Source organism: Coffea eugenioides, chromosome 5, assembly GCF_003713205.1.
Source record: "Coffea eugenioides isolate CCC68of chromosome 5, Ceug_1.0, whole genome shotgun sequence".
NCBI classification, from domain to species: domain Eukaryota; kingdom Viridiplantae; phylum Streptophyta; class Magnoliopsida; order Gentianales; family Rubiaceae; genus Coffea; species Coffea eugenioides.
In genome coordinates, this window is record NC_040039.1 from 50589505 (window position 1) to 50612940 (window position 23436).

The 23436-nt window shown below is 38.1% G+C and overlaps 3 protein-coding genes across 5 annotated transcripts; 2 read left to right on the forward strand and 1 right to left on the reverse strand.

Moving 5' to 3' along the window:
* Positions 1 to 4839: 4839 nt before the first annotated feature.
* LOC113770672 (U-box domain-containing protein 2) lies at positions 4840 to 8121 on the forward strand. Of its 2 annotated transcripts, none has more exons than XM_027315207.1 (2): positions 4840 to 4979; positions 6507 to 8121. In XM_027315207.1, exon 2 carries the CDS (start codon positions 6561 to 6563, stop codon positions 7965 to 7967), a length of 1407 nt encoding a protein of 468 aa, XP_027171008.1. In that variant the 5' UTR covers positions 4840 to 4979; positions 6507 to 6560; the 3' UTR covers positions 7968 to 8121. The 2 variants fall into 2 exon arrangements, with proteins under 2 accessions (XP_027171008.1, XP_027171009.1); XM_027315208.1 differs by lacking the exon at positions 4840 to 4979 and adding an exon at positions 4991 to 6174.
* A 2352-nt stretch (positions 8122 to 10473) lies between these two features.
* Positions 10474 to 13524, forward strand: LOC113771968 (putative calcium-transporting ATPase 13, plasma membrane-type). Its single transcript, XM_027316511.1, has one exon. The coding sequence runs from the start codon at positions 10474 to 10476 to the stop codon at positions 13522 to 13524; it is 3051 nt and encodes a 1016-aa protein (XP_027172312.1).
* Positions 13525 to 15406: 1882 nt separating this feature from the next.
* Positions 15407 to 22664, reverse strand: LOC113772352 (putative DUF21 domain-containing protein At3g13070, chloroplastic). Of its 2 annotated transcripts, none has more exons than XM_027316942.1 (14): positions 21832 to 22664; positions 20610 to 20707; positions 20419 to 20512; positions 19582 to 19659; positions 19315 to 19418; positions 18728 to 18809; positions 18309 to 18448; positions 18143 to 18221; positions 17962 to 18025; positions 17243 to 17334; positions 17076 to 17141; positions 16099 to 16218; positions 15769 to 15948; positions 15407 to 15680 (listed from the first exon to the last, which is right to left on the reverse strand). In XM_027316942.1, the coding sequence occupies exons 1-14, from the start codon at positions 22429 to 22431 to the stop codon at positions 15432 to 15434; spliced, it is 2046 nt and encodes a 681-aa protein (XP_027172743.1). In that variant the 5' UTR covers positions 22432 to 22664; the 3' UTR covers positions 15407 to 15431. The 2 variants fall into 2 exon arrangements, with proteins under 2 accessions (XP_027172743.1, XP_027172744.1); XM_027316943.1 differs by having other exon boundaries at positions 16099 to 16215; positions 21832 to 22663.
* Between the last annotated feature and the right edge of the window lie 772 nt (positions 22665 to 23436).

The window sequence follows — 23436 nt, forward strand, 5'->3', positions numbered from 1 at the left end:
TCAAATTTAGTTATTTTAGCATTTTGTGTAAATAGTGAGTAATTTTCAGGAAAGTAAAGTTGAAAGTATATAAAGTGACAAAAAAAATATTTATCCCAAAACTCCATCTCTTCCTTTATATATATATATATATAGAGTATAGATTAATATATTGGTTTAACATGGGGCATTTAACCATCTTGCTCTTTTCCATAAAGGTTTGCAAAAAGACTTGCTTTATTTTTTGGATAAATCTTCTTGAGTTTGAGACTAAATTATTTGACTAAGAAGATTCTGCTCAACAAACCCCCATCCCCCCCCCCCCCCCCCAACAAAAAAAAAAGAAAAAAAAAAGAATCTAAACTCTTGCATTACAGAATTGTGGAAAGAATACATCCATGCGTACGGCCGTATTCTGCATGCGAAGAGATGTCAGTTTAGCATAGGATGAAAATCACAATCAGCTTTTGCAAATTACATAAATATTAGAAAAAACTAAACAAAAGAAGAAAAATGTTTTAGCGACGTGTCCGGAGTTGACTACTTAGCCAATCATTTCCATTTAGCATATTACGTGTAATTTAAACCATATCCACAACACCCAACTTCAAGCTTACACCACCATTTTTTTTAAAAAAAAAATCCTGAATAACTTGAAGCTGTCAAGGGTTCTCAATTCTGAAAGACGTACGTACTAACAAACATGTTGACCTTATTCAGATGCCTGCCCGCTCTGCTACTGCTACATATTTAGCTGCGTATTCATTTGTTTTCTAGTCAGCGAATTGGAAATTATTATTTTATTCCGACGGAGGAGGAGGAGGAGTGAAACTAGTTTAGACCAGTCTAGTCTAGATAATGTTCTAATAAGTAGTTTTATGGAGGAATCATTCTAAGCTAAGCATTCTCGCGCTACGTAACACCTATTTTTTCTGCATAGTTAGTATTCAACATCTATTATTTTTATATTACTCCTATAAAAGAATGCTTATGCATTTTCCATAATTCTAAGCGGTGAGAGCAGAAGTCACAAACTGATTATAATTATTATAAGAAGGGATGAAGGGGAATGAAAGTATGTATAAAAGGTTAATGCATATTTTTGTACTTGAAGAAAAGTCCTGAAATCCAATCAAAGTTGCCCCATGTGACATCGACGCGCCATGATCACTAAACAAATACACTACTTATCAAATTAATTAAAGATCCTTGGCCCCAAAACATCTAATTCCATCTCTAAGCACACCTATAAATTGCTCCTCGCCGAGTTTCTAACGTAATTGCACCAAACCATCCGTTTGTTTAAGCAGGCCGCAATATATCATCAAATTCAAAGGGTTCTCTTCTTCTTTTCTTTTTTTTTTTTCCTCTTTTTAATTTTTAATGTGCCCGGGTGGAAGGGTAATTAGCAGTGGGAGGAGTTTCATTGCGGATGGGATTGGGAGGTTAGTGGCTTAGTGCTTTGACCTTTTCAGTTCCAGCCTTCCTATTCGTCCATATTACAGCTTCACTTTTCAGTGAAATGACCACTAATCAAGCGACTAGTGCTTAAAAGTTATGCACAACCATAATTTGATGGTAGAATGATACTAGCATCAATGGAAATCAATCTCGATTATTGTTCCTAAGCTATGAAGTCACGTGTCAAGTAATTATTGGACCAATTAATGGCTGATTTGGTAAATTAATCAGCCAGCTCGTTCTTTCACTGTATCCCGGCTTCAAGTGGTCCATCAAACTGTGGGACATTTAACCACAAATAAGATAAATAAAAAATAATCATGCTTTTGCTAATAAGATTTTTTTTTTTTTTTTTTTTTTTTGTCAATCGTCAACCCTACTCCTATTTCTACTCTATTCTAACCTAACTAGAGGGGAGACCCAACTGGGCCTATGGGGGGACCGATGGGGAAGAACCACCACCAGACCAGATGGGTGCACCACGCACCCATCTGGATTTTTTGAAGAACCACAACTGTGGCAAATTGGTGGGAGGCAAGGGTTCGCCACCAAAGCCTTAAAGGCTTGGTGGTGGCCATCAGCCTAAGGCTGATGGTTTTTTGCTAATAAGATGGAGTAGTAAAAAGTTGTGAATTGTGGAGAGAATATAACCACCATACGGACTTCCCGATGCTGCCCATGAAGGCGCTGTTACAAATAAGCTGCTTTCATCTGGCCAATCATTTCCGTTTAGAACATTAGATGTAATATCAACAAACATGTTGACTTGTTCAGATGTTTGCTACCATATACCTAGCAATTTCCAAAACTTTTTTGCCTGCTTGATGATTAATTCATACTAGACTAGATGGTAATGTCCACTTATAGAGTATCAAACATCAAACTTAGCATTGCTTTTCTGATTGAATTCTAATCAACATTATGCTGCAAGTATGTATGAACGACATATATCTAGTGTTACAAAAGAATGCTTATGTAACTATCATAAGGGAACGGAAGTCACAAATTGATATCATAATAGTTGAAGTCATAATGACCACTTTAATCATTAAAAATAGTAAAAGTTAGCGGATGAAAAGTGTCACTGTAAGGTGGTTAGGAGAGGATTCTTAGAGTACTACTCTCTACTGTCAGGTTTAATATTCAAATCTTGTTTCTGACAGTTGAGAAAGGAAAATGCATGAAGAAAGGTATTTAAAAAAATGTGTGGAGAGGGGTGGGAATACATTTTTGAAAAAAAAGTGTCACTACAAGGTTCTTAAGAAAAATTAGCCCCAATTAATTATTGAAGGGTACAAATTAACCCTATCACCTAGGTATTGAAAAAAAAAACTATTTAACCAACAAGAATTGTAATTTCTGGAATTCATATTAATCACCAACCCCCTAAAACAAGTGGTTACAAATCAAAGATCCTAACAAGACCTCAAATGATTAACCACATTGAGAGATAATAATATTATCTAAATGAATCTTCTACTGGTGGAATGATACCTTGTTTGGATTGTGATTTTCCGTCGGAAAATTACGTCGTTTTCCGTGATCACATTTCCCTATTACCTTTTTCCCTCACATACATCAAATCGCTACAGTAATTTTTTCATAAAAAATTATGAAAAATGCAATCCAAACACAATCAGAGCTGCAAGGTGTAGTGTAACGTCTGTCCGTGTTTTAGATGGATTTAGTAAAAGTATCCAGAGAGAAATGCGTACAACAAATTCCAAAATTGTAGGTGGGAATTTTAAAGTGGAAAATATATAGCGATAACGATCAAAATTGAGGGTTTCCAGAGAACATAAAACCTTTGTTATTCAATAAATATAAAAAGTTACTTACACTTCAAGAGAATCACCAACCTTCAATTCCCACCAATTAGTCTTGTTGGATTCGCCGTTGTGCATTTAAAAATAAAATAAAAATAAACGCATTTCTCTCTCTTTTTTTTTTTTTTCCTTCCACAAATATAACCGAACATAAAAATTCAAATATACCCATGTCATTTTCCATTAGTCTTGTACTAGATGTCGAGGAAGGACTTAGCATGAGCACAAAAGGAAACAAAATGCGAATAAGGAGATAAGAAGATTATCTGAGGGATCATGTAAGTTTATGAAATAAATATTCCTTCTTTTTTTTTTTTTCCCTTCCTCTAAGAGAGGAGGCCAAATGACAAGACAAGAATCCAGTTGCCATTTATGGCAGGTCATAAACAATTTCACAGAGCCGATAAATAATGCCTGGAATTAGTGTGTTTGATCTTTGCTGAAAGAAAGAAAGAAAGAAAGAAAATGGTTTCCTGATAGGAATCACATGCAGCCGGTGTTTGTGGGCCAAACATGATCGATTGCCACTCGATTACAGACAAAGCAACACTAGGATTTTGATAATCTGCGCCTCATTCTTTCGGGCAAAGGCTTGGTGGGAGTCGGTAGTTTATGGGTCGTGTTGAATAGAGATCACATGCGTGGTCCATGAGGGAGAAGGGGACCATAGCACAGCATAGCATTGATTTACAACTTTTATAACAGAGGCAGCATACTGATACTATTAGTGGGTATCATCATTATCAGTATTGTGAAATCTTTTGTTTTTGTTTTCTTGACCAAAGTAAGAAAATCAATTTGACTGTGAAAAATGAAAAAAAAGAAAGAAATGAGAAAGAAGGAATCTCGTACCATTTATTCTCCACCATGATGTTGCTGTCAAAAAGCTTGACATAACGTACGTATTAAATTGGTTAGATTATTGTTTACTGCGGACGCTTCTACTTTTCGCTATAAAACCAGTGACAGTAGTAGTATTATGAAGATAAATTCTCCACTTAATGGCGAGAAAGCAATTGTTTAAGATTGTGATCTCAATAAAAGACACGATCAAAAGCTATCATTTAATCTCATGAGTTTTGGAAACGAGGAATTGCAAGTAGAGAGTTCTGGGTTCGTTCAAGACGTTCTGCTTACCGGGGAAAAAAAAAAAAAGGCTCATGAGCTTTATATCATTTCCAAATCCAAAATCCGAGTGGCTTTCATCATGATGCTAAGGTTAAAGAGGACAAGATTAATTTGATTATTGTCTAATCCATAGGTAATCAGACGATGTTTTATTTTCTTTGCCCTGATGGAATGAGTTAGCGCATCTTGATGATGATCCATCCACTTGCTCGGAATAAAAAGTTGCAGAGTCTTGGCAAAAACTAATTGGGCTGCCACAATGAACACTTAAGCCTACATTTCTTGGACATTGACAGCCCAGAAGAGCAATTAGAGTTCGGGCTGCTTGAAACTTTCACCCCAAGGGCTTGCCCATATCAATCCTGCACAGCGGGACTAGGAAACCACGCTTTCAGGATTTCAACTTCCAAAAAGGCTGTTCCGGACCCACGCCTTAAGCAGCAGTTTATTATATTCAAGGATTATTTGACCATTCATTCCGATAAGTGACAAACCTATCTATGACTCCAGCTGAAACGGCCGACGGAGAAGAGAAAGCGAAGAGAAAGGGGAAAAGATTTTCATATTTCTCTCTGATAACTAGAGGTTAGGATTATCATCTTAATCCGCTGATTAACCCTAATCTCAATGATATAACGCATGTCCTCGGGTGCTTAATTTTATTGTTTTCTTAATTGGAAATAATTTTACCTATTTGTGTTTCTTATGATTTGCAAGAGATATATACTTGTCGTTGAAACTACATGTACTATTAATTGGGGCTCTGCTTGATTGGAATCATTTTAGTCTCGGCTGAGGTCTTTCTTTCTCTAATTCAATCTGTTCTTCTTTTTTTTTTTCTTGCCCTTTTTTGCTTTTCTCTTGATGACTATGTATCCCGCCAATTATGAGGGAAATTTCCACAATTTGGTGAAATAACTGATAATTTGTATCGGGTTTTCCCTTATGATTCAATTTGTATAGTTTATTATTACCATTCACGGATCAAAGTCAGTTCTTTAAAGTGGCTGGATTACAGTTGCTTTGCCGAGATGTGGTCTATTTCCATATTATGGGTTCGTTTCATAGACATGGATTCATTGGATGACATGACTGATCATGGATGAGTGAATGAGGATTAATTTCGGAGTATTAGGCCCTGTAAATTGTATTTTTTTTCCTTTTTCTTTTTCTTGCTGTCATTTTGTACTCAATTTACCAAAATTACCAGTAAAAAGCCAATGTCTTAGATAAAAATTTGATTGTATATTGGTTCTGATGCTGATTTTCTTCTCGGGAGTACTTGTAGCTGATGATGACGACGTATTGGTTATGCACTAGTTTGATGGTTTTGCTTGCTTTCTGTCTGCTATGGCGAGTGGTACTCTGGTTAGTCAATCGCAAATAAGCTTGAAATGTGGTCATGGACTCGTATGGCTGAACTGTTCTTCTAGGTGTCTGATGTAGAATGTGAATCTTCTTTATGAAGTAAAAGTGATTCTAGCTTCTAAGTTGGGAGTTCTTGTACTGGGTCCTCAGTGTGCAAGATTAGTAAAGCTAGTCTAGTGTCATCTTTTACATGTTCCGTTTTATGGTTTTTGGCGGATTCACTGATGCTGATCATTTTGAAGTTTGTTTTGGGTAAGAAAAGAGGTTCTGGAACTTATGTAGAGCTGCGATTTTGTACATTCATTTGCTGCCTTGCAACTAAGCATTCATTCTTTTACATGTTCTGTTTTGAGGTTTTTGGTGGATTCACTGATGCTGATCATTTTGAAGTTTGTTTTGGGTAGGAAAAGAGGTTACGGAACTCATGTAAAGCTGTGATTTTGTACATTCATTTGCTGCCTCATAACTAAGCAACCTTCTTTTTATTGTGGATTTGGCTTGATTAATGCTCCTTGTCGCATCTTGCCACTTTCGATTTAACTATGCTTACTTGAATGACTTGCTTGGATTAAGATTCCTACAAGGATCCCAACCAACATTTTTTTGGCACTTCTGAATTTTTTTCATTGCCATCAAGCTTTTCCTTTCTTTTTACCTGATAAAAGTATTTTTTTTTAATTTACTTTTGAAAAAGCTTTTCTCATTCTTTTTGTCTTCCCTGTTCCCCTCTCTATTTGATCTTAGGAGTTCCTTCTAATGGAGATCCGAAGTTGACCAATTATCGGTCTTCTGCTCAATATGATGGATAAATTGGATACAAAACAGGCAGAACTAGGCACAAATTGGGAGAGGTCATTTCATCTATATGAAACTGTGATTGCAGGTGATGAAAAATCTAAGCGTATCCAAGCCACCTTCAAGCTTGGGCGCATGTCCAAACATGCACCTGAAAATATTTTAGCTTGTGCCATACCAGTCCTTGTGGAGCTTCTCAGAAGCCCATTTGACAATCAGACTCCATCCATTCACGGAGCATCTGCCTACTGCTTAAAATGCATTGCTTGCTTAGGGGAAGGTAGATTGGCTGTAATCATCGGCCAGTGTGGGGCAATTCCTTCCTTGTTGAGCTTATTACAAGCTTCAGAAAGCAACCTGCAAATGGTTATTTTGAAATGCCTTCGCAACATGGTGACTTTCAGTGATAGTAATCGCCCGGCTGTAGTTAGAAATGGTGGTTTGGAAATTGTTCTCAATATGTTAAATGCTAGTCCTGACGGATTAAAAAGGCCTTTATTGGAAATTTTGAGTGCATTATCTCTTTTGAGAGAGGTTAGAAGGGTACTTCTCAATTCAGGTGGCCTTCGTTTTCTTATTGAATCAGCAAAGTGTGGCAGCATGGCATCTAGAACTAGAGCTGCTCAAGGGATTGGGTTGCTGGGATTGGTTAAAAGAGCCAGGCGTACACTTGTTAATTTTGGGGCAGCGGCAGCACTCCTGGACTTGATTCAGAATGGGGATACTTCAGCTAAATTGGTAGCTGCTAATGCACTTGGTGTGATTTCATCGCACGTTGATTATATTAGACCAGTTGCTCAAGCTGGAGCCATCCCAGTGTATGCTGAGATTCTCGAGGGATGTGAACCATTAGGCAAGGAGATTGCGGAGGATGTGTTCTGCATATTGGCTGTAGTTGAAGAAAATGCTGCTCCAATTTTTCAGCACCTGGTTAGAATCCTAAGAGGAAGTAATGATGAAGCTAAGGCAGCAGCGGCGGATATTACATGGCATCTGGCAAGTTACAAGCAGTTGGTGTCCGTCGTGCAGGACTCGGGTGCAATTCCGGCGTTAGTTGAGCTCCTGAGGAGCGGTAATGGTGATGTTAAGGAAAAGGTTTCTGGGGCCATTGCCCAATTCAGTTACAATAAGTCTGGGAGAGTAGCTCTTGCTGATTCAGGAGTGATTCCATTGCTTATTCAGATGTTGGAGGACGAGTCTCAGGAACTGAGAGAAAATGCTGCTGAAGCACTAGTCAATTTTTCAGAGGATCCATCACTAGGTGATAGAGTATCGTGTGTGTTGGATAGTCCTTTATTTCAGGACACGCAGGATAAACTGATGCAAATTCGTGCCTCTGATGCACGCTTGGATTCATCTTTGAGACTGTTGAGCATCGAACACCTCACTTTGGATCCTAGCCTTTCCTGATTTTTGTCCTTTAAAGGATCTCTGTAAATCGAGTTGCAAATTGGCAATGCATGTACATATTCAGTAAGAGAATGCCGGTCGTCTAAAACCCGTTTTGGCAATCAAAAAAGATGAATGCTTGTTCAAGACAGTTTGTGCAGTTTTTCCTTGTCCATCCTGCGACCGTCTCTAACTAGGGATAGACCAATATTTGTTGTCATCTTATCTAAGATTTTAAATCGTTCTTTTTCACTTTCCTCTTGACTCAAACAGCGTCCGAAAGACCAAAAAAGTAAGAGAGAATCATTGCACTTTCAAAAGAACCCCCCTCCATTCGATCGTTGCAAAAAAAAAAGGGATTGAATACGCAAACGTTTGCGCACTATGTCGGCCACAAATAAAAAATTTTACAAATAAGGTTGCTGTATATGCGAATTTGCATGCATGGCCGGCATTGAAACTAGTAGCACATTTCTTTTCTCAGATGACGGACTCACATTTAGTTAGAGTATAACAGCAAACAACTTTGGCAGGGCCTCCTAGGTAATAATCCACAACTCTCACACCATTAGAAATGTTTTCGACCGACTGTCAATCCAGCAGGAAAAAAACAAATTTAGTCTAAGAAAATACTAATGTCATTTTACTGGAAGTTGTCATTTATTTGCACCTAATTACAAAGATGGAATAAATTGTAGAGAGAGAGAGAGAGAGGGGTCCCGGGGTGGTGGGATGTTTGTAATGATGTGCATTTTCAATAGATTTGGTTGTGGGAATTGGTGGTAGGACGATGGAGACAGTTGAGATAAGAAGATTGAATTTCAGTTGGCATTTTCACTTCTTTGTAACGAAAATGCAACGAAGTTGTGTTAAGCTTGACGTTAAAAAACAAGAAAAAGAAAAAAATTGACTATAAGGGCCACGTGAGGATGGATGGAAGTATGTGTTCATTTTTCTCCTGGCGGCCGACTCATTATCGCAGTCTTAAAAGGGAAGGTCCTCTGCAAAGATTACAGACAATTGCTGCTCGTATTCCTGATTGATATATCATTGATAATGATCAAATTACTGATTGATGTGCAGAAGTTGCCACATTGTAAAATGCCAGCCGGCGTCCTGATCGCTCCGATGCCACCCACCCACGTAAGACTCGACGTCCACTGGCTGGCTGTTTTTTCTAAGCAATTTCATTTCATGTTGAAATGCTTTTCTGAAAATCTTTGCTCCTCTGGTGCCATGAGCCAAGTAAGCTGGATCAAGAGAAGGAGAAAGAAGAAGAAGAATAATAATATCGAGTTCCATTCCAAGATGAAAATGCACGGAAGGACACCAGCAGTGGGATCGGAGTCAGCTGTGTTTTGACTATATTCTCAATAGACCAATCGCATGATAGACTGCTGGTGGGTCATCCTCCCAGCAGCACACCAAATTACTAGGAAGAGAACCCATTTTTGTCTCGTCATACAAGGAAAGATATTGCTCAAATTTCAATCCATGCTATATATGTTCCCAAACCAAAAAAAAAAAAGAAAAAAGAACCTATCTCTTTAGCTGTCAAACCTTCACTGCACTATCCTAAGTTAGTTAAAACGGCCTTGGATTTTTTTGGCACATTTGGTTCAAGAACTAATTTAGGACTAATTAGAATTTAGGCCACAAGTTCAAGCACACCCAGAAAACAAGTCCAAAAAAAAGGAGGACTAAGTTATTGACTATGTGAAAGTTAGGAATAAAATCAAATTACAAGTATTTGAGTCGAAACTTTTCAAACTAATAAACAATAACCATAATAATCAAAATAAATAATAAATAGTTATTCGCTCCGTTCCATAAAGATAGGCTCACTTTTCTTTTGTGTTTGTCCCCCAAATTATGGGCTTATTTCGTTTTCTAAAGAGTAGTTAGTTTGCTACTTTACTAACACGCCCGTATTTAATGTACATAGTTATTAGCAAATGCCCTACTCCATTAGTTGATTATTCTACTTTGAATATTAAATACAACACTAACAACTACTTTGATTTACCATTTTTGTAAGATATAGCAAACGTGTGTCTCTTATTTTGAATGAATGATCTAATATTAATAAGAGGTATTTGAGGAAAGTATAAAATAAAAAATAATTATTGTAACTACGTTAACTAAATTTCTTAATCTGTCTGAAAAAAGAGACGGAGGGACTATAATAAATGACATTTGAGGTTAACTTGATTGAGGAGGTCACAAAATAACGAAGTTTAACGAACCTGTCGTTAGTCACTGAAACTTCGAGGAATACATGCACATAATTTCCAAGAGATTCTAGCCATACTCATTTGCTCAACATCACTTGCATATGATCATCCTTAAAAACCAAACAGCAGTACATACCCCTCATGAGCTCCATTCCTCTTCATTTCCTTTTCCCTAAGAACCTCATAGAGATGGAGTAGCGCTGTTTTTACTTGTTACAGGAAGCCCAAACTCTATTGCTAGCTACTTTGTCTTTCCAGTCCCCACATTGGTGCCAAGTGCTATTCAAATGTACATGGGATGGCCTATGAAAATTCTAAAAGCAAAATCTTGCAAAAGTACGATCACGAGCACCCCTAACATTCCGAGTGGATCCCATCTTTCAATAGAAATTGGGGACACTTCTGTTCAGGATCCCGTCCTGTCCTCATCAGCTGGTAAAAATCAAAATGTGCAAGATCAAGTTGATATGCCGTATTTCTCTGTTAGTCCAGAAAGACTAGCAGAACTTGTCGAGAGCAATGGCCTGAACTCTCCTGATCATCCTCGTCCGACAATCCAAGAAATCTCTGAAGCTTTGCGAACCAGCATTGATTCTGGTATAACAGGAGACGAAAAAGATCTTGATTGCAGAATCAAAACGTTTGGTTCAAACCAAGAATCAGACAAGCAACCCCAACTTGGGACTAAAGGCTTAAACCGGCTAGTCTTGGAAGCTTTCAAAGACGGCACGATTATCCTCTTAGTGTGTTGCGCAATTCTTTCTCTCGTGATTGATGTCAAGAGATATGGTCCAGAAAAAGCATTCCTTGATGGAGCAATCGTTTGTCTTGCGATGTTTGTTGCTGTCAACTTTGGCCATATCTTTAGATTCTTACAGCAAAAACGTATTCTCAAAAAATCACAGAAGCACCAAAAAGGTGTTAATGTTGTGCGCCGGGGAAAGATGCAGGAAATACCAGCTTCTCAAGTGGTGGTGGGTGATGTAGTCTTGTTGGGGACTGGTGCTCAGGTCCCTGCTGACGGATTATTCATTGATGGATCCTCATTCAAGCTTGACGATGGTTTGTTTGAAAGAGGGGCAAACTATGCCAGCATGTTTACGGGTGCAAAGGTGGTGGAAGGAAACTGCCGGATGCTCGTGACATCAGTTGGGAAAAACACAGAAATAAGCAAGTTAATTAATATGGTATCAGTCGGCAATCAAAGAAAGCTCATGGATTCCAAGCTGCAGGATGGTATTGACCGATTGAACTCTCGTTTGGAGAAGTTATGGTTGAGCCTCTCCTTATTGATTCTCATGGTGCAGGTGCTTAGATGTTTCGTGTGGAAATGTGCGTGTGATGAAAGTCATAATCCAGACCCCAAGGGCGTAAAGAACACGGTGGAAGAGATAGTCGATGAATCAACAAAACTCTTGAAAAAGCAAGGTGGAAAAATCAATGGATTGGTGAGTATGCTCTGCATTCTACTCTTTGCAACAAGAGATGGCTTGCCCCTAGGGATTTTCATTTTGTTCTTCGTTGTATCAAAGAAAATGAAGTTTTTCAGTGCCATGATTCAAAAGCTTTCTACATGTGCCACACTTGGCTTGGTAACAACAATTTGTCTTACCAAGACCAGTGATTTAACCATGAAGCATGCAGAAATGGCCGAGGTGTGGATTGGACTTAACCACATCAAAGATATTTCTCAAGAAATAAGTGGCCAAGTCCTCGGGAAATTGCAGGAAGCTGTTTGCATGAATTCTTCCGGGGGTCAAATCGAGGATTCTCTCCTTTATTGGGCTCAACAGGTGCTTGATGCGGACGTGGATGACATGTACAGAAACAGTGAAATCCTTCACAATGGACCCGTTGATCGTGAGAAGGATCAAAACTTATTGGTTCTGAAGAGGCTTGAAGAAAAACAGGAAATCTTGGATCTCCACTGGAGAGGACCTCCAGATTGTATACTGCCTCGGTGTTCTAAATATTACGAAGCAGATGGAACCATGCAGGCCCTAGACGAAGGAAAGAGAGCCATGTTCGACAAGATAGTTGAACAAATTGCATCTTCTAATCTCCCGAGCTTTGCTTTTGCTTGGGAGAAACTGATACCTGAGGAACCAGAAACTCCAAAACCGGAGAAGGAAGGGTATCTTGATGATGAGAAAACCCTACAGGTTGATCGTGGATTGACCTTGATTGGCCTCGTGTACTTGAAAAATCCGTATCCACCTGAGGTAAGGCAGGCAATCAAAGCTTTGCGGGACTTGGGAGTGAATACCAAGTTACTGGTGGATGACAATCCAAAGGCAGCAAGGATCATGGCCATTCACTCTGGAATCTTGAGGCGTGAAGATGACAGCGAATTAACTGTCATTGATGGCTCAGACTTTCGGAACATTTCCGAGGAAGTTCGCATGAACATGATCGATAAAATCCAAGTGATTGCAAATGCCTCCCCTGCCGATAAACTCCTAATGGTGCAGTGCCTGAAAAAGAAGGATGAGGTGGTGGCAACCGTCGGTTCATGTATAAGAGACTTTCCATCTCTTGTGAATGCTGATGTTGGAATTTTCATGGGAGAAAAAAATGCAGAAATAGCGAAAGACTATGCGGATATTGTTGCAGGGCTGAGTATTGCTACAGTTGGTAACATCTTAAGGTTGGGAAGGTATGCATGTCAAAGTATTGAAAAGTTTCTGGAATTGCATTTGACTCTAAATATTTCTGCCTTCACCACAAATTTGATATTTGAAGCTTCCTCAATTGAGGTGCAACTTTCTTCGATTCAGCTCCTTTGGACAAACTTAATCGTGGAAGCTCTCGGAGCATTTGCTTTGGCGGTATTGATGGTAGAAATGGAACCATCAAAAAGCACTCAAAGTCAAGGGAAGGATAGGAAGAGTCCACCACCGGTTTTCGGTGCCGGTCCAGTTATAACCAAGACCATGTGGAGGAATATAGTCATCCGGTCTATGTTTCAAGTCGCAATCTTGATGGTCCTAGGGATGAAAGGGAAAGATATGCTTCACATTGACGAAGATGTGCTGGAAACCATGAGCTTCAATTCTTATGTTATGTGCCAAGTTTTTACATTGATTGCAGCCATGAAGGTAACTAAGAAGACCATTGGTAATATTTCGAGGGGGGAATTCTCGATTGAGAATTTGTTGTTCCTTGCGGTTGCGGGGATGATGCTGGCTCTGCAGATGCTTCTCATTGTGATCATGGTTGCTGTTGCTCACTGGGGAAGCTTAAATTTCAAAAGATGGTGGATCTGTATTGGACTTGCAGCGTTATGTTCTCCCTTAGCTTCTGCTGCAAGAAGGGGTTCTGATTTGGTGTTACCATGCAACTGATCTCATCACGCAATCGTGCACTGTACATAGTTTATTTTCCTTCAGAAGCACGAAACTCGAACTCTCTCTAAATAAAAATTGGAACTTGTCCAAACATCTTTGAGACAAAAAGAAAAAACAACTTGAACAGTAGTCATATATTTCCTTCCTCCCTCGATCATCTTCGCCTTTCATCTCGTGTCATTGTGCATGGACTCCAAACATTTAGGCCGTAATCCAGACACTAAAAAAAGCTGCATAGGTAAGCAGCAGTAGGGTTTCAGCGTGACTTTGGATATTTTTAAACAGCGTGAACCAAGTGCATTTTCTTTTCTTTTCTTTTCTTTTGAAGGTTTTGAGTACCATTTGGAAGAAAGCATCCATGCGCGTATATAAATGGATTCGATCGTGGTCAAAAAGTGGAGAAAAATGAATGGAAACTTACAGGATGGGTCCAACTCGGTCTTCATCATTGCAATTAAGAGAAATTCGTTACGTCTCTCTGGTTCTGTCACAACTCTAAAAGACTTGAAAAAAAAAAAAAAAACTCTAAAAGACTTGAAACGCGACTTGAAATGAAAATGGATGATAAACATTTTGCTACTCTTTTTTTTTTGGTTGGGAGGGAAGAAAAAAAAAATTAGGGGAGCTCGAATCCAAAAACAAACTGACTAAAAGACTCGGTAAGACGGAGCAGGTGGATCCGGGGCCGCCGACATCTTGAATTGGAAAATACACTATACATTATTATACATTTTGAGAAAGAATCAAGATTGATGGGGTAGTTATGACGATGACTTAGCTTTCATTCATTTATTGACCTACCAAACATAAAAAAGGTTGCTCTGTCTGCGTATCCAGAGTAGCAATCAGTAGGGCATAATTCCCAGGCAACCCTATCCAGCCATGGCGGTTGCAGTTGGCATCAATCAATGCGTATTAATCCTTAAAAGAATACAGCAGCAGTAAAGCACACACCATCGACATAGACTTCGCGCATGGTCTTGTCGATTCTGAGATACTATAAAGTTAATTTAATAGTAGTAAGACTGAAGTGGGCTATTCTCCGGTGTTTATATACCTTGGTGTGCTGTGCTGCAATTACTGCTAGTATCCAATCATCATAGTACCAAACAAATTGCTTTCCGGCCAATCATAAATAAATTATTAAACAACAAGCTCTTATGGTCCAACTTTGCTTCTTTTTTTTTTCTTTTTTTTTTTTTTTAAAATAACAAGCTCAACTTTGCTTCAGTTATTCAAGCCTTTCTGGTTCAATTATTAACTCCCATCATGATCATGCGCATGCCTCGAACATTGTTCTTTGGTCTTTTTTCAAAAAAAAAAAAAAAAAAAAACATCTGAGATCAAGGATGACTTCAAACATTTGTTCTTTGGTTTAAAAGGAGACCAACGATGACTTCTCTTCGACCGGTCGGTCATTCCACTTCGCCCGGTCACCCTCCTCATCTCCAGAAAGCCCCCACTCCTCTTTGGCTACCTGGACTCCTACAAGCTGGACATCTGAGATCATCTTGCATTACAGCAAAGGAAGCAAGGCCGTCACAACTAAGAATCCGATCAATTGAAACCCCGGGCAATTTTGTTTCAACACAAAACATCAACACAGGTCCCTATGCCTCGAGCAACGTTTTCCAAGAGAAGCAAAACTTTCCCTCAGAGAGAGTGAGGGAGTCTAGCCTAGGATTAGAGAATTTCATGTCAATCAAAGTTCTGCCTTGTTACTCAAAGGCCGTCTGACGACGAAGGGCTGGAGCGTGCAGCACGTAGTACTTTGATCATAACCATGCACTGTTGTATTTTCATTCTTTTCTCGTACACGTAATAATCTGTTTCGTTCAATTGTTTTTTCTTTTTTTATGCTTCTTGGCAATGCTGAAAGGTCGTTAGAATGTGAAATGCTATTATTATTGTTTGATTTGATGGTCATGATTGTCAACCTGCTCAGCATTTACAGTGTCATCAGAAAGGTTGTGGTCGACTATCTCCTTAACTAGGACCCCATCGTCGGCCTTGTCTGTGTCGCCATCAGCACCCCATTTCTTCTTCATAATCTTAGGGAACAACCGGGTCACCTCTTTTGTCTCCGATTCATCATCTTGGTTTACCCTTTCAAACCGGACGGCACTCACCTTTCTAGCATTTCCCGCTAGTATCTGCAGTGAGATGCAAATCACAACCCATCTTTAACACTTGCATATGCATATTGGTAGCAGAAAATGCAGAGCGAATTGGCAAATGTACCTCAAGCTTAAATATTTGACTCTTTTCATGTTGATCTGTCCGATCAGATTCTGCCTCTTTATACTCATCATTCTCTTCTTCATTTTCCCTTTCAAGCACCACTTTTATAGTCTCACCAGTCCTTGGGATGTAACCAAATGCTTCGCAGACAAAACCAGACACCGTCTCATACTGATGACCCTGAATTATAATTATTAAAAAAGTTGGGCTGTAAGGCAGCATTTGATAAGAGAATTACCATCCTAAAGTCTGAAGATTACTGTTCGAGTTACTCATGATGCTAGACAATAAGCACAACAATATCCTTTTTATATTAAATAAAAAAGATACCTCAGGCATTTTGATATTTAGATCCTCAGAAAGATGGTCAATAGAGGTGTTCGCATCCACATCGTATATGCCTTGAGCCCGCATTACAATATAACCAGTTTTTTTCTGAATTTCCTCCTGCTATATGATGGTAAACATGAGACCAAAAAAAAAAAAAAAAAGCTAAAAAATGAAGTGTATGATACAACACCAATTTTTGTATGAACTCAATTAATAAGAAATGCCCCCAAGTCACACTACTACCATAAGATGTCAGCGAAACCGTAAGCTGCATGCAAAGAACAACATTCAAGTCAATAATACTTCCTATGGCCCAAAGCAAATGTACATTGTCAAAAGTCAATAAATACCATAACTCACAAAGAACTTCTCTATTTTTCCCCAAACATGGCTAGCCTGACGACATGTAATTGCAAGGTGTTCAAATTAGGGGTGATTTTGGTATGTTAATAACACCACTGCTAATTAAGCACTGTTCTGGCCAATAAAGATGGACACAGCGAGTACAGAATATTCCTTCCCACTTTTTTCATATAGGCTACTAGTGTTCCTACATGTTCCTAGTTATCTATTTAGATTTATTCTAGTTAACCTGATGGAGATTTTCCCACCAGTTAACTTTCATATCTCCCTTAGTGCCTGTGCCTTGTTAAACTACGACATCCTATTGTAAGTGTACATTTATTTATCTGTAACTGCCCACTGATCATTTTCATGATCTGTTTTTCTTAGGATAGCACATTGAAACAGCTCAAGCTAAGATCACACCCTGAACTGAGTAGGGGGAAGCAAATTTATCTCATGAAATGCACTTAGATATCATATAACCATTTCCAACTTCAATGCTGGTTTGATATAAATGATCTAAACATACAAATTTAGCTCTGAACTGAGTAGGGGAAGCAAATTACCATCATGAAGACATATGCACAAATTTTTTAAAAAAAAATACTATTAGTAATAACAATGAGCCTTACACTTGAATCATTTTCATCAAAGATCTCACCAACAATTTCCTCAACCACATCTTCAAGTGTTACTAACTGTTACATTAATTAGCACAAAGTAAACATGAGGGATCAGGCAAAAACTCAATTGGAAAAAGGTAAGGACTCTTTAATAGAATGAAGTAAGTGATACATACTCCAATAGTTCCTCCATACTCGTTAAGAACAACAGCCATATGTACTTTTCTGATGCGGAACTCCCTAAGAAGATTCCACACTGACATCGAATCTGCAACAATTGAAAGTCATATTATTCCATTGCTCAGTAGTAGCACAAAATTAAATTGAAGGAACAACAATTAAAACATACTGTCTAGAATAGAGATGAGAACACTCGATAAATGCGGATGCAAATTCAAATAGTAGTTACTAAGTTAGAAACTTTGTTTTCCAGTATGATGCAAAACATCAAGTAAATTATAAAAGATCAATCTCAACAGCATTCTGTAAACAATGATTTTCCTACAATGTGATTTCTGAATACAGCATACCTATAATCTTCAGCTCATACACATTACCAATAATGAGATGTGAACCAATTTAAAAAATCAATTGGGAAGGAGAAAATCTTAAAAAAAAAAAAAAAACTGGGGCCTATTTCCCTCCATACAATTTTCTGAATGGGCACTGATATGTTTCTTTTTAATTGCTCATTCCAAAAACAGCATGAATCTGGATTTACTTCAATGTCTATGTGGTGTTCAATATTCTTCATAATCATCAATCTTGGAAGAAGTAATAAAAGAATGAACTGCAAGCAAGGAGGCAGATAATACCAAAAGAACCTAGACAAACATAAGACATTCCATGACTGCAACATACAAAATCAATGAAACATCAGGCACTCTTAAATTACCAGGCACAAAGTATGCAGGTTTATGTGCCATATCTCCCACAACAGAACTTTCTAGTAGATCCCCCTTCAAAATCAAACAGAATAAAATTCTGCAGACTGTGAGATATTTTTGCATGATTAGATAAAGATATTGCTTCCCTAATTAAAAAAGGAATATCATTTGCAGAAGTAGTTAGTCAACCTTTTGGACAAAATCTAGAAGATCCATTGCATAGGCAATGCCAACTATGTTGTCAATACGCTGTTCAAAGACAGGCACTCTGCAAGCAGGGATTCATATTTATTAGCAGGCGGTTGAAAGGGTAAAAAGAGACCAACTAGACAAATGAAAATGAAGCTTCAAGTACCTGGAGTACTGATGAGTCACCCACAAATCATGAAAATCAACAAGTGTTGCACTGGCATCAATTGCAACAACATCAACAAGAGGTGTCATCACCTCTCTTACATGTGTATCTTTTATCTCTAACACATTTTCAATCATGTCCTGAAAGAGTCAAATCAAATGCTGCTCTCATAGGCAAATTACATTTTTCAACGGGATGCATCAAAACAGCTCAGAAAATGAAAACAAAATTAAGCATTGGATGATCAACTGCTCTACTGTTTAGTTTAACATGTATATCTTGAAATTTGATGTGTACAATGCTCCTGTGATTGTAAAAGTCTCAACCCATGTTTTTAAATAGCAGAGAATTGCTCCTATAATTCATATGGCCTCTATGCATGAAACATTATGAAAAAAAGAAGTGAGTGCATTACTAGCCTGTTCTTCCTCCTCAATTGCCCCACTTAACTCTGCTCCACGCAACATTAACTTCAATTCATCTTCAGTAACATAAGGTTCACTAGTACATTAAGAAGAAGGCCAAAAAGTAGAGTCAAACGAGAATCCAATTTACATCTGAAACATGAATAATAGCAATAAACAGTAACAAAAACTTGTAGTGAAAATTAGTGGCACTGTTCAAGCATAGTTTGAACATTTTATTGTGTACAGATTGTTTGAAAGCCATTCAAAGCAAGCAGATTAAAAGAATTAAACTGTTTGAGAGCTATAGGGTACTGAAAGAGTCCTTAGAGTTACGAATTATACATCATAGGATTCTTGGCACTAGAAAGCTTGATGGCACATGACCGTCCTCCTTAAAGGGGACTAAGTCCTAATTTTCCTCATCCTCATTAGAACTCTTCTTTACTGGCGCTAGCCAGCCAAATTCAGATAAAAAAATAACCAAACATATACAAATGAGATAGTGTTGAAAGTCCAAGTAAATTACTGATGCAGTGTACTAAATTGGCCATCTCATGGAAGTTAGAAAATGTCAGAAAATTTTGTATGCTGAGACATACCTTCTTCCCTTCAAACCAAGGAGTTTCAGCATTCCCATTGACAAATATGTGACCACTCTTCCTACAGGATACAGTATCAAGGAAAGCCACGCCACAGGCCTGACCTAGATACATTTACGATACATCTAGTCAAATGCACTTGATAGCAGAATATCTTCACACATACAGAGAGATACAGTAACGAGTTGGTAATTTTACAAAAAGAAACAATCTTCCAATCCTTATTAGCTTAAAATTTTTACTAAAAACGAAACAAGTTTAACTTACCACAAACCTAGCAACATCGGTGGCATTATGAACAGCTATACTTTTTGGAGTAATTTCAGTGAGGAGCAAAATAGCCACCTGGCAACATTGTGGACAAGGGGTTTATATCAGTACACCACATAGAAGTCTTATTACTCACAGCTAAAATTGATGTTAACCCAGGGGAAAGAAGGGAACGAGACGTCCTTGTCATTGTACCAGAAGAAATGCAAGAACCTCTTTAATCCAACAATCAAAATTTTTAATCTTATGCATTATTTTCTTACTAAAATTTTTAACTTCCTTTATTGACGATAATTACAAATTTCTGAACTCCAATCACCAGCTCTAATAAGGCGTACCCTTTTTCAACACTTCAAATTCATTCATTAGTGACCATTTAATCTGCTGTAATTCTCACAAGTTAAAACCTTTTCCAATCCTAGCCCTGATGTCCCATTAAGACTGATAGAAAAAAATTTTACATCATAATTACAAGAAATGGAAAATAAGAAAATGAACAGAAGTGTAGTTTGATGACAAGGAGACTAACATGCAACTTTTGGCTCAACATGCAAGGAAAAAATATCAATGCAGGTCAATTTACTGCCACCCATAGCAAGTTTTCAAGCATGCCTTAGGACACTAAAACTGCCAAGACTTTTATCAATATTTTGTTTCAAGAGCATCAGACAATAAGAGAAATTCCTACAAGAAAGACACAGGAACCACGACCCTGAGATCAATATCTACAATGGAATACCGAAACATCTTCTGAAACAGAAAAATTTATCAAAAATTTTTTTACTGCAAACTGTGAGATTCTCAGTTGACAAACTCAGAGAGATCCATACATACCGTCATTACTCCAGTCGCAGCACTCACACCAGCTTCACCAAATATTGCCGTTGCAGCCTCTGTAACCAATGCCGTAGCTCCAATATTAACCACGCTGAGTACATAAATGAAATCTACAATAAGAGATAATGCTTGTCTTCAACTGGAGAAAACAGAATGGTCATAGTACATTTACAAAAAGAGAGCAGTACGTTGTGCCAATGAGGATAGTCGTCAAAAACCGAGTAACATCGCTACGGAGCATTTTAAAAACACCATTTTCAGATTCTTTTTCAGCTAGCTCCCGCACCTGGCATGTTTAAAGTCTCAAATACTATCTTGTAGAGAAATTAAGCAGGGAACAGAAAAGGTAAGAGATACATCATCTATATAATTTGCAATAGTATTGCAATCAATACCCAAATAAAACTCTTAAGAAAAGAAGTAACTACTAGCATTTATAAGCCTGAAAGTCAGTGTTCTCCACATATGTTACATTTTTTTTTTAAATTTTTTTATAATTACACAATAGATCTATACTGGAAGGATTAGTTATTTGTTTCAATAACTCTTGGATAATGGAACATTAGCGAAAACAATATCGCGCTCCCAAAATCTGAAATAGCTTAAATTCGATGCTACAAGGTGGAAAAAGGTTGAGATGTGATGATGGCGTTGTACACCAATATCTCGAGTGTAAGATGCAAAGTCTGTATATTCATGCCAAGGTACTGTGATAGCAAGGCCACAATTTGCAATATTTCCTATAGATGCCTTGCAATGGCAACACGCAATTATGCTCATGAATTTTCAGAAGGAGAGGTAACTTTTTATCAGTGAATCTCAATTGCCAATTTCAAATGACATCTTAACATTTTGTGGGAAGCCCCAAAATAATGGCTTTGACTAATAGGAACTTCAATGAAATGCTAAACATCATCATATTCAAACATGTGAAAAATAGGCCTGCAAGAAGGATAAATGCTGAAGAAGACTCTTAGACGCAGGAACTTTATATAGGGATTACAAAGCAAAATATCTGCCATACAGAGTTGCCAGATAAAGTTACTCAGAAGAGTATTCTTGAGCTAACCCAAGCCCTAAACTACATCTTCATCCAAATCATTATGAACAATTGAAAAATTCAAACTTTTTTGACCAGTTAGTTTTGCAAACTCTATTTTGCAGTGGAATACAAACTATGACCCCTTTTCTGCGACACTGAAATTGGACGCAGTTTCACGATAAATATCAGTAATAGTCGCTTACACTCATCATAATTTGATACTATTATTGTATAAAAGTTTCGTTTACTAACAGGGTTCTAACTTCACCGTTCAGGATAAAACAGGAAACAGAACCAACAGATGCAATAAAGAAACCAACATTTGCTAATCATATTTCAGCGTTTACAGTGGAGCAGAAAGTTGATACCTTCCAAGGCCAAAGAGTAGTTATAGAGGTCTCAGCCATGGAGAAAAACGCCGATAAACCCAACAACGCAGCCAGAACCAGACCTTGCTCCTTAAAAACCCAAAGAACCTGCAAAACCTTAGGCCAAGAACTCCTCAAAGCCATCCCACTCCTCTCAAAAACGCCATTCCATCCCGCATTCAGTACTCCCTCCACCGCCACCGCTTTGCGACACGACAACACCATAAACCCACAAATAAACACTGCCAAAACCAATCCTCTCCTCAATGAAACCTCCACAAAACCTGAATTCGTCCCTGCCACTGCCGTCCCCGAAGATTTTTCCACATTCTCCCCCTCGTAATCCCTACTAATTGCTAACGAACCACTAAAAGCTTCAATTTTCGGACTAATTCTAATCCGTTGGGAATTGAATAGATTTCTCGAACTGGGGGATGAAGTGGAGTTGATAATTGTGGGGCGGTAAGTGTAAACTCCGTTTCTTGAGGGAAATTTGGGGAAAAATTTGAAAGTCAAAGTTCGGAAATTGCGAAATGGGGGTTTGGGAACGGTTACAGATGTGGAGCGACCGAGGAGTGAAGCTTCTACCACTGCATCCATTTTTTTCCCTTTTCTGTTTGTTTGTAAAATACAAATATTAATTCCAAAAGAAGGAAAAAAATGAAGCTAATTTAAAGGAGGAAGAAGAGGAGCTAGGGTTTTTTGCGGAGTTTGAAGCGGTGAAATCGAACAGCTGAGGAGGTCATCGCGGTGGTGGTGGTGGTTTTGTTCTTCTTTTCAACCAAACATGGAAGGATTTTTTATTTTTTTTTTCCTACAGTACAGGCAACTGGGTGGCGAGGACTTTGGAGCGAAATGACGCCAAATGCCCCTGCAACTTGCATTTTCGTATCTTTGTCCTTTTCTACAAATAGTCGATAGGCGGACCGCCGACCTCTCCCATTAAAAGAAAAATGGGCTGAGATTCATTGTTGTAGTAGGGGAATTTAGAAGCTCAGGCCCACCTTCGTTTTGCCCTCCAAACGAAGACCGTCCCACGATTTCCAGTTGGGCTCGTGTTTATGAGCTGGGATTCTGCAGGTCTCCTCCTTACCCTTATAATTCCTCAAAAAATTGTCATTTTATATGACTTCTTTAATATCCATATGGATGCATGATCTGATGATAGTTTAATTTCCGTCGATTCTCCGTGATCCCGTTGGGTAACCTCTTAGTATAAGTTAGCGTAGAACTAGGACTAGAAGTAGAGGGTGACAATAGACAAAAAAAAAAAAAAAAAAAAAAAAAAAATTCCTCGACAAAAGTTACATACTAGTAGCAAGGTACTAGCAAACAGTTTTTTTTTTTTCATATTCTAGTATAGTAAATTACTGTCTACTCTTTTGGTGGGATTCCGGCAAGTAATTGTTCTACTTATATATTTAAAATTTACTCGTACAACAAAGTAATAATAGCATACATCAGATCAAATAAAATAATAGTACTTGCATCACAAACACATTTTCAATTTCCGGGAGTGTTTGGATACCTCAATTATTTCAAATAATATGTCACTTGCATCACAAACACATTTTCCAACCTACCTTTTTATATTCCCAATCACCT

Bases quoted from the DNA above. Each gene is read 5' to 3' on its own strand.
- LOC113772352 (XM_027316942.1), bottom strand. From the start codon at position 22,431: ATGGATGCAGTGGTAGAAGCTTCACTCCTCGGTCGCTCCACATCTGTA. The intron at 19,419-19,581 runs GTAAGTTAAACT...AAATGTATCTAG, and splicing joins CCGATGTTGCTAGGTTTGTG to GTCAGGCCTGTGGCGTGGCT. The intron at 18,810-19,314 runs GTATGTCTCAGC...TTAATGTACTAG, and splicing joins CTTGGTTTGAAGGGAAGAAG to TGAACCTTATGTTACTGAAG.
- LOC113771968 (XM_027316511.1), top strand. From the start codon at position 10,474: ATGGGATGGCCTATGAAAATTCTAAAAGCAAAATCTTGCAAAAGTACG.
- LOC113770672 (XM_027315207.1), top strand. From the start codon at position 6,561: ATGATGGATAAATTGGATACAAAACAGGCAGAACTAGGCACAAATTGG.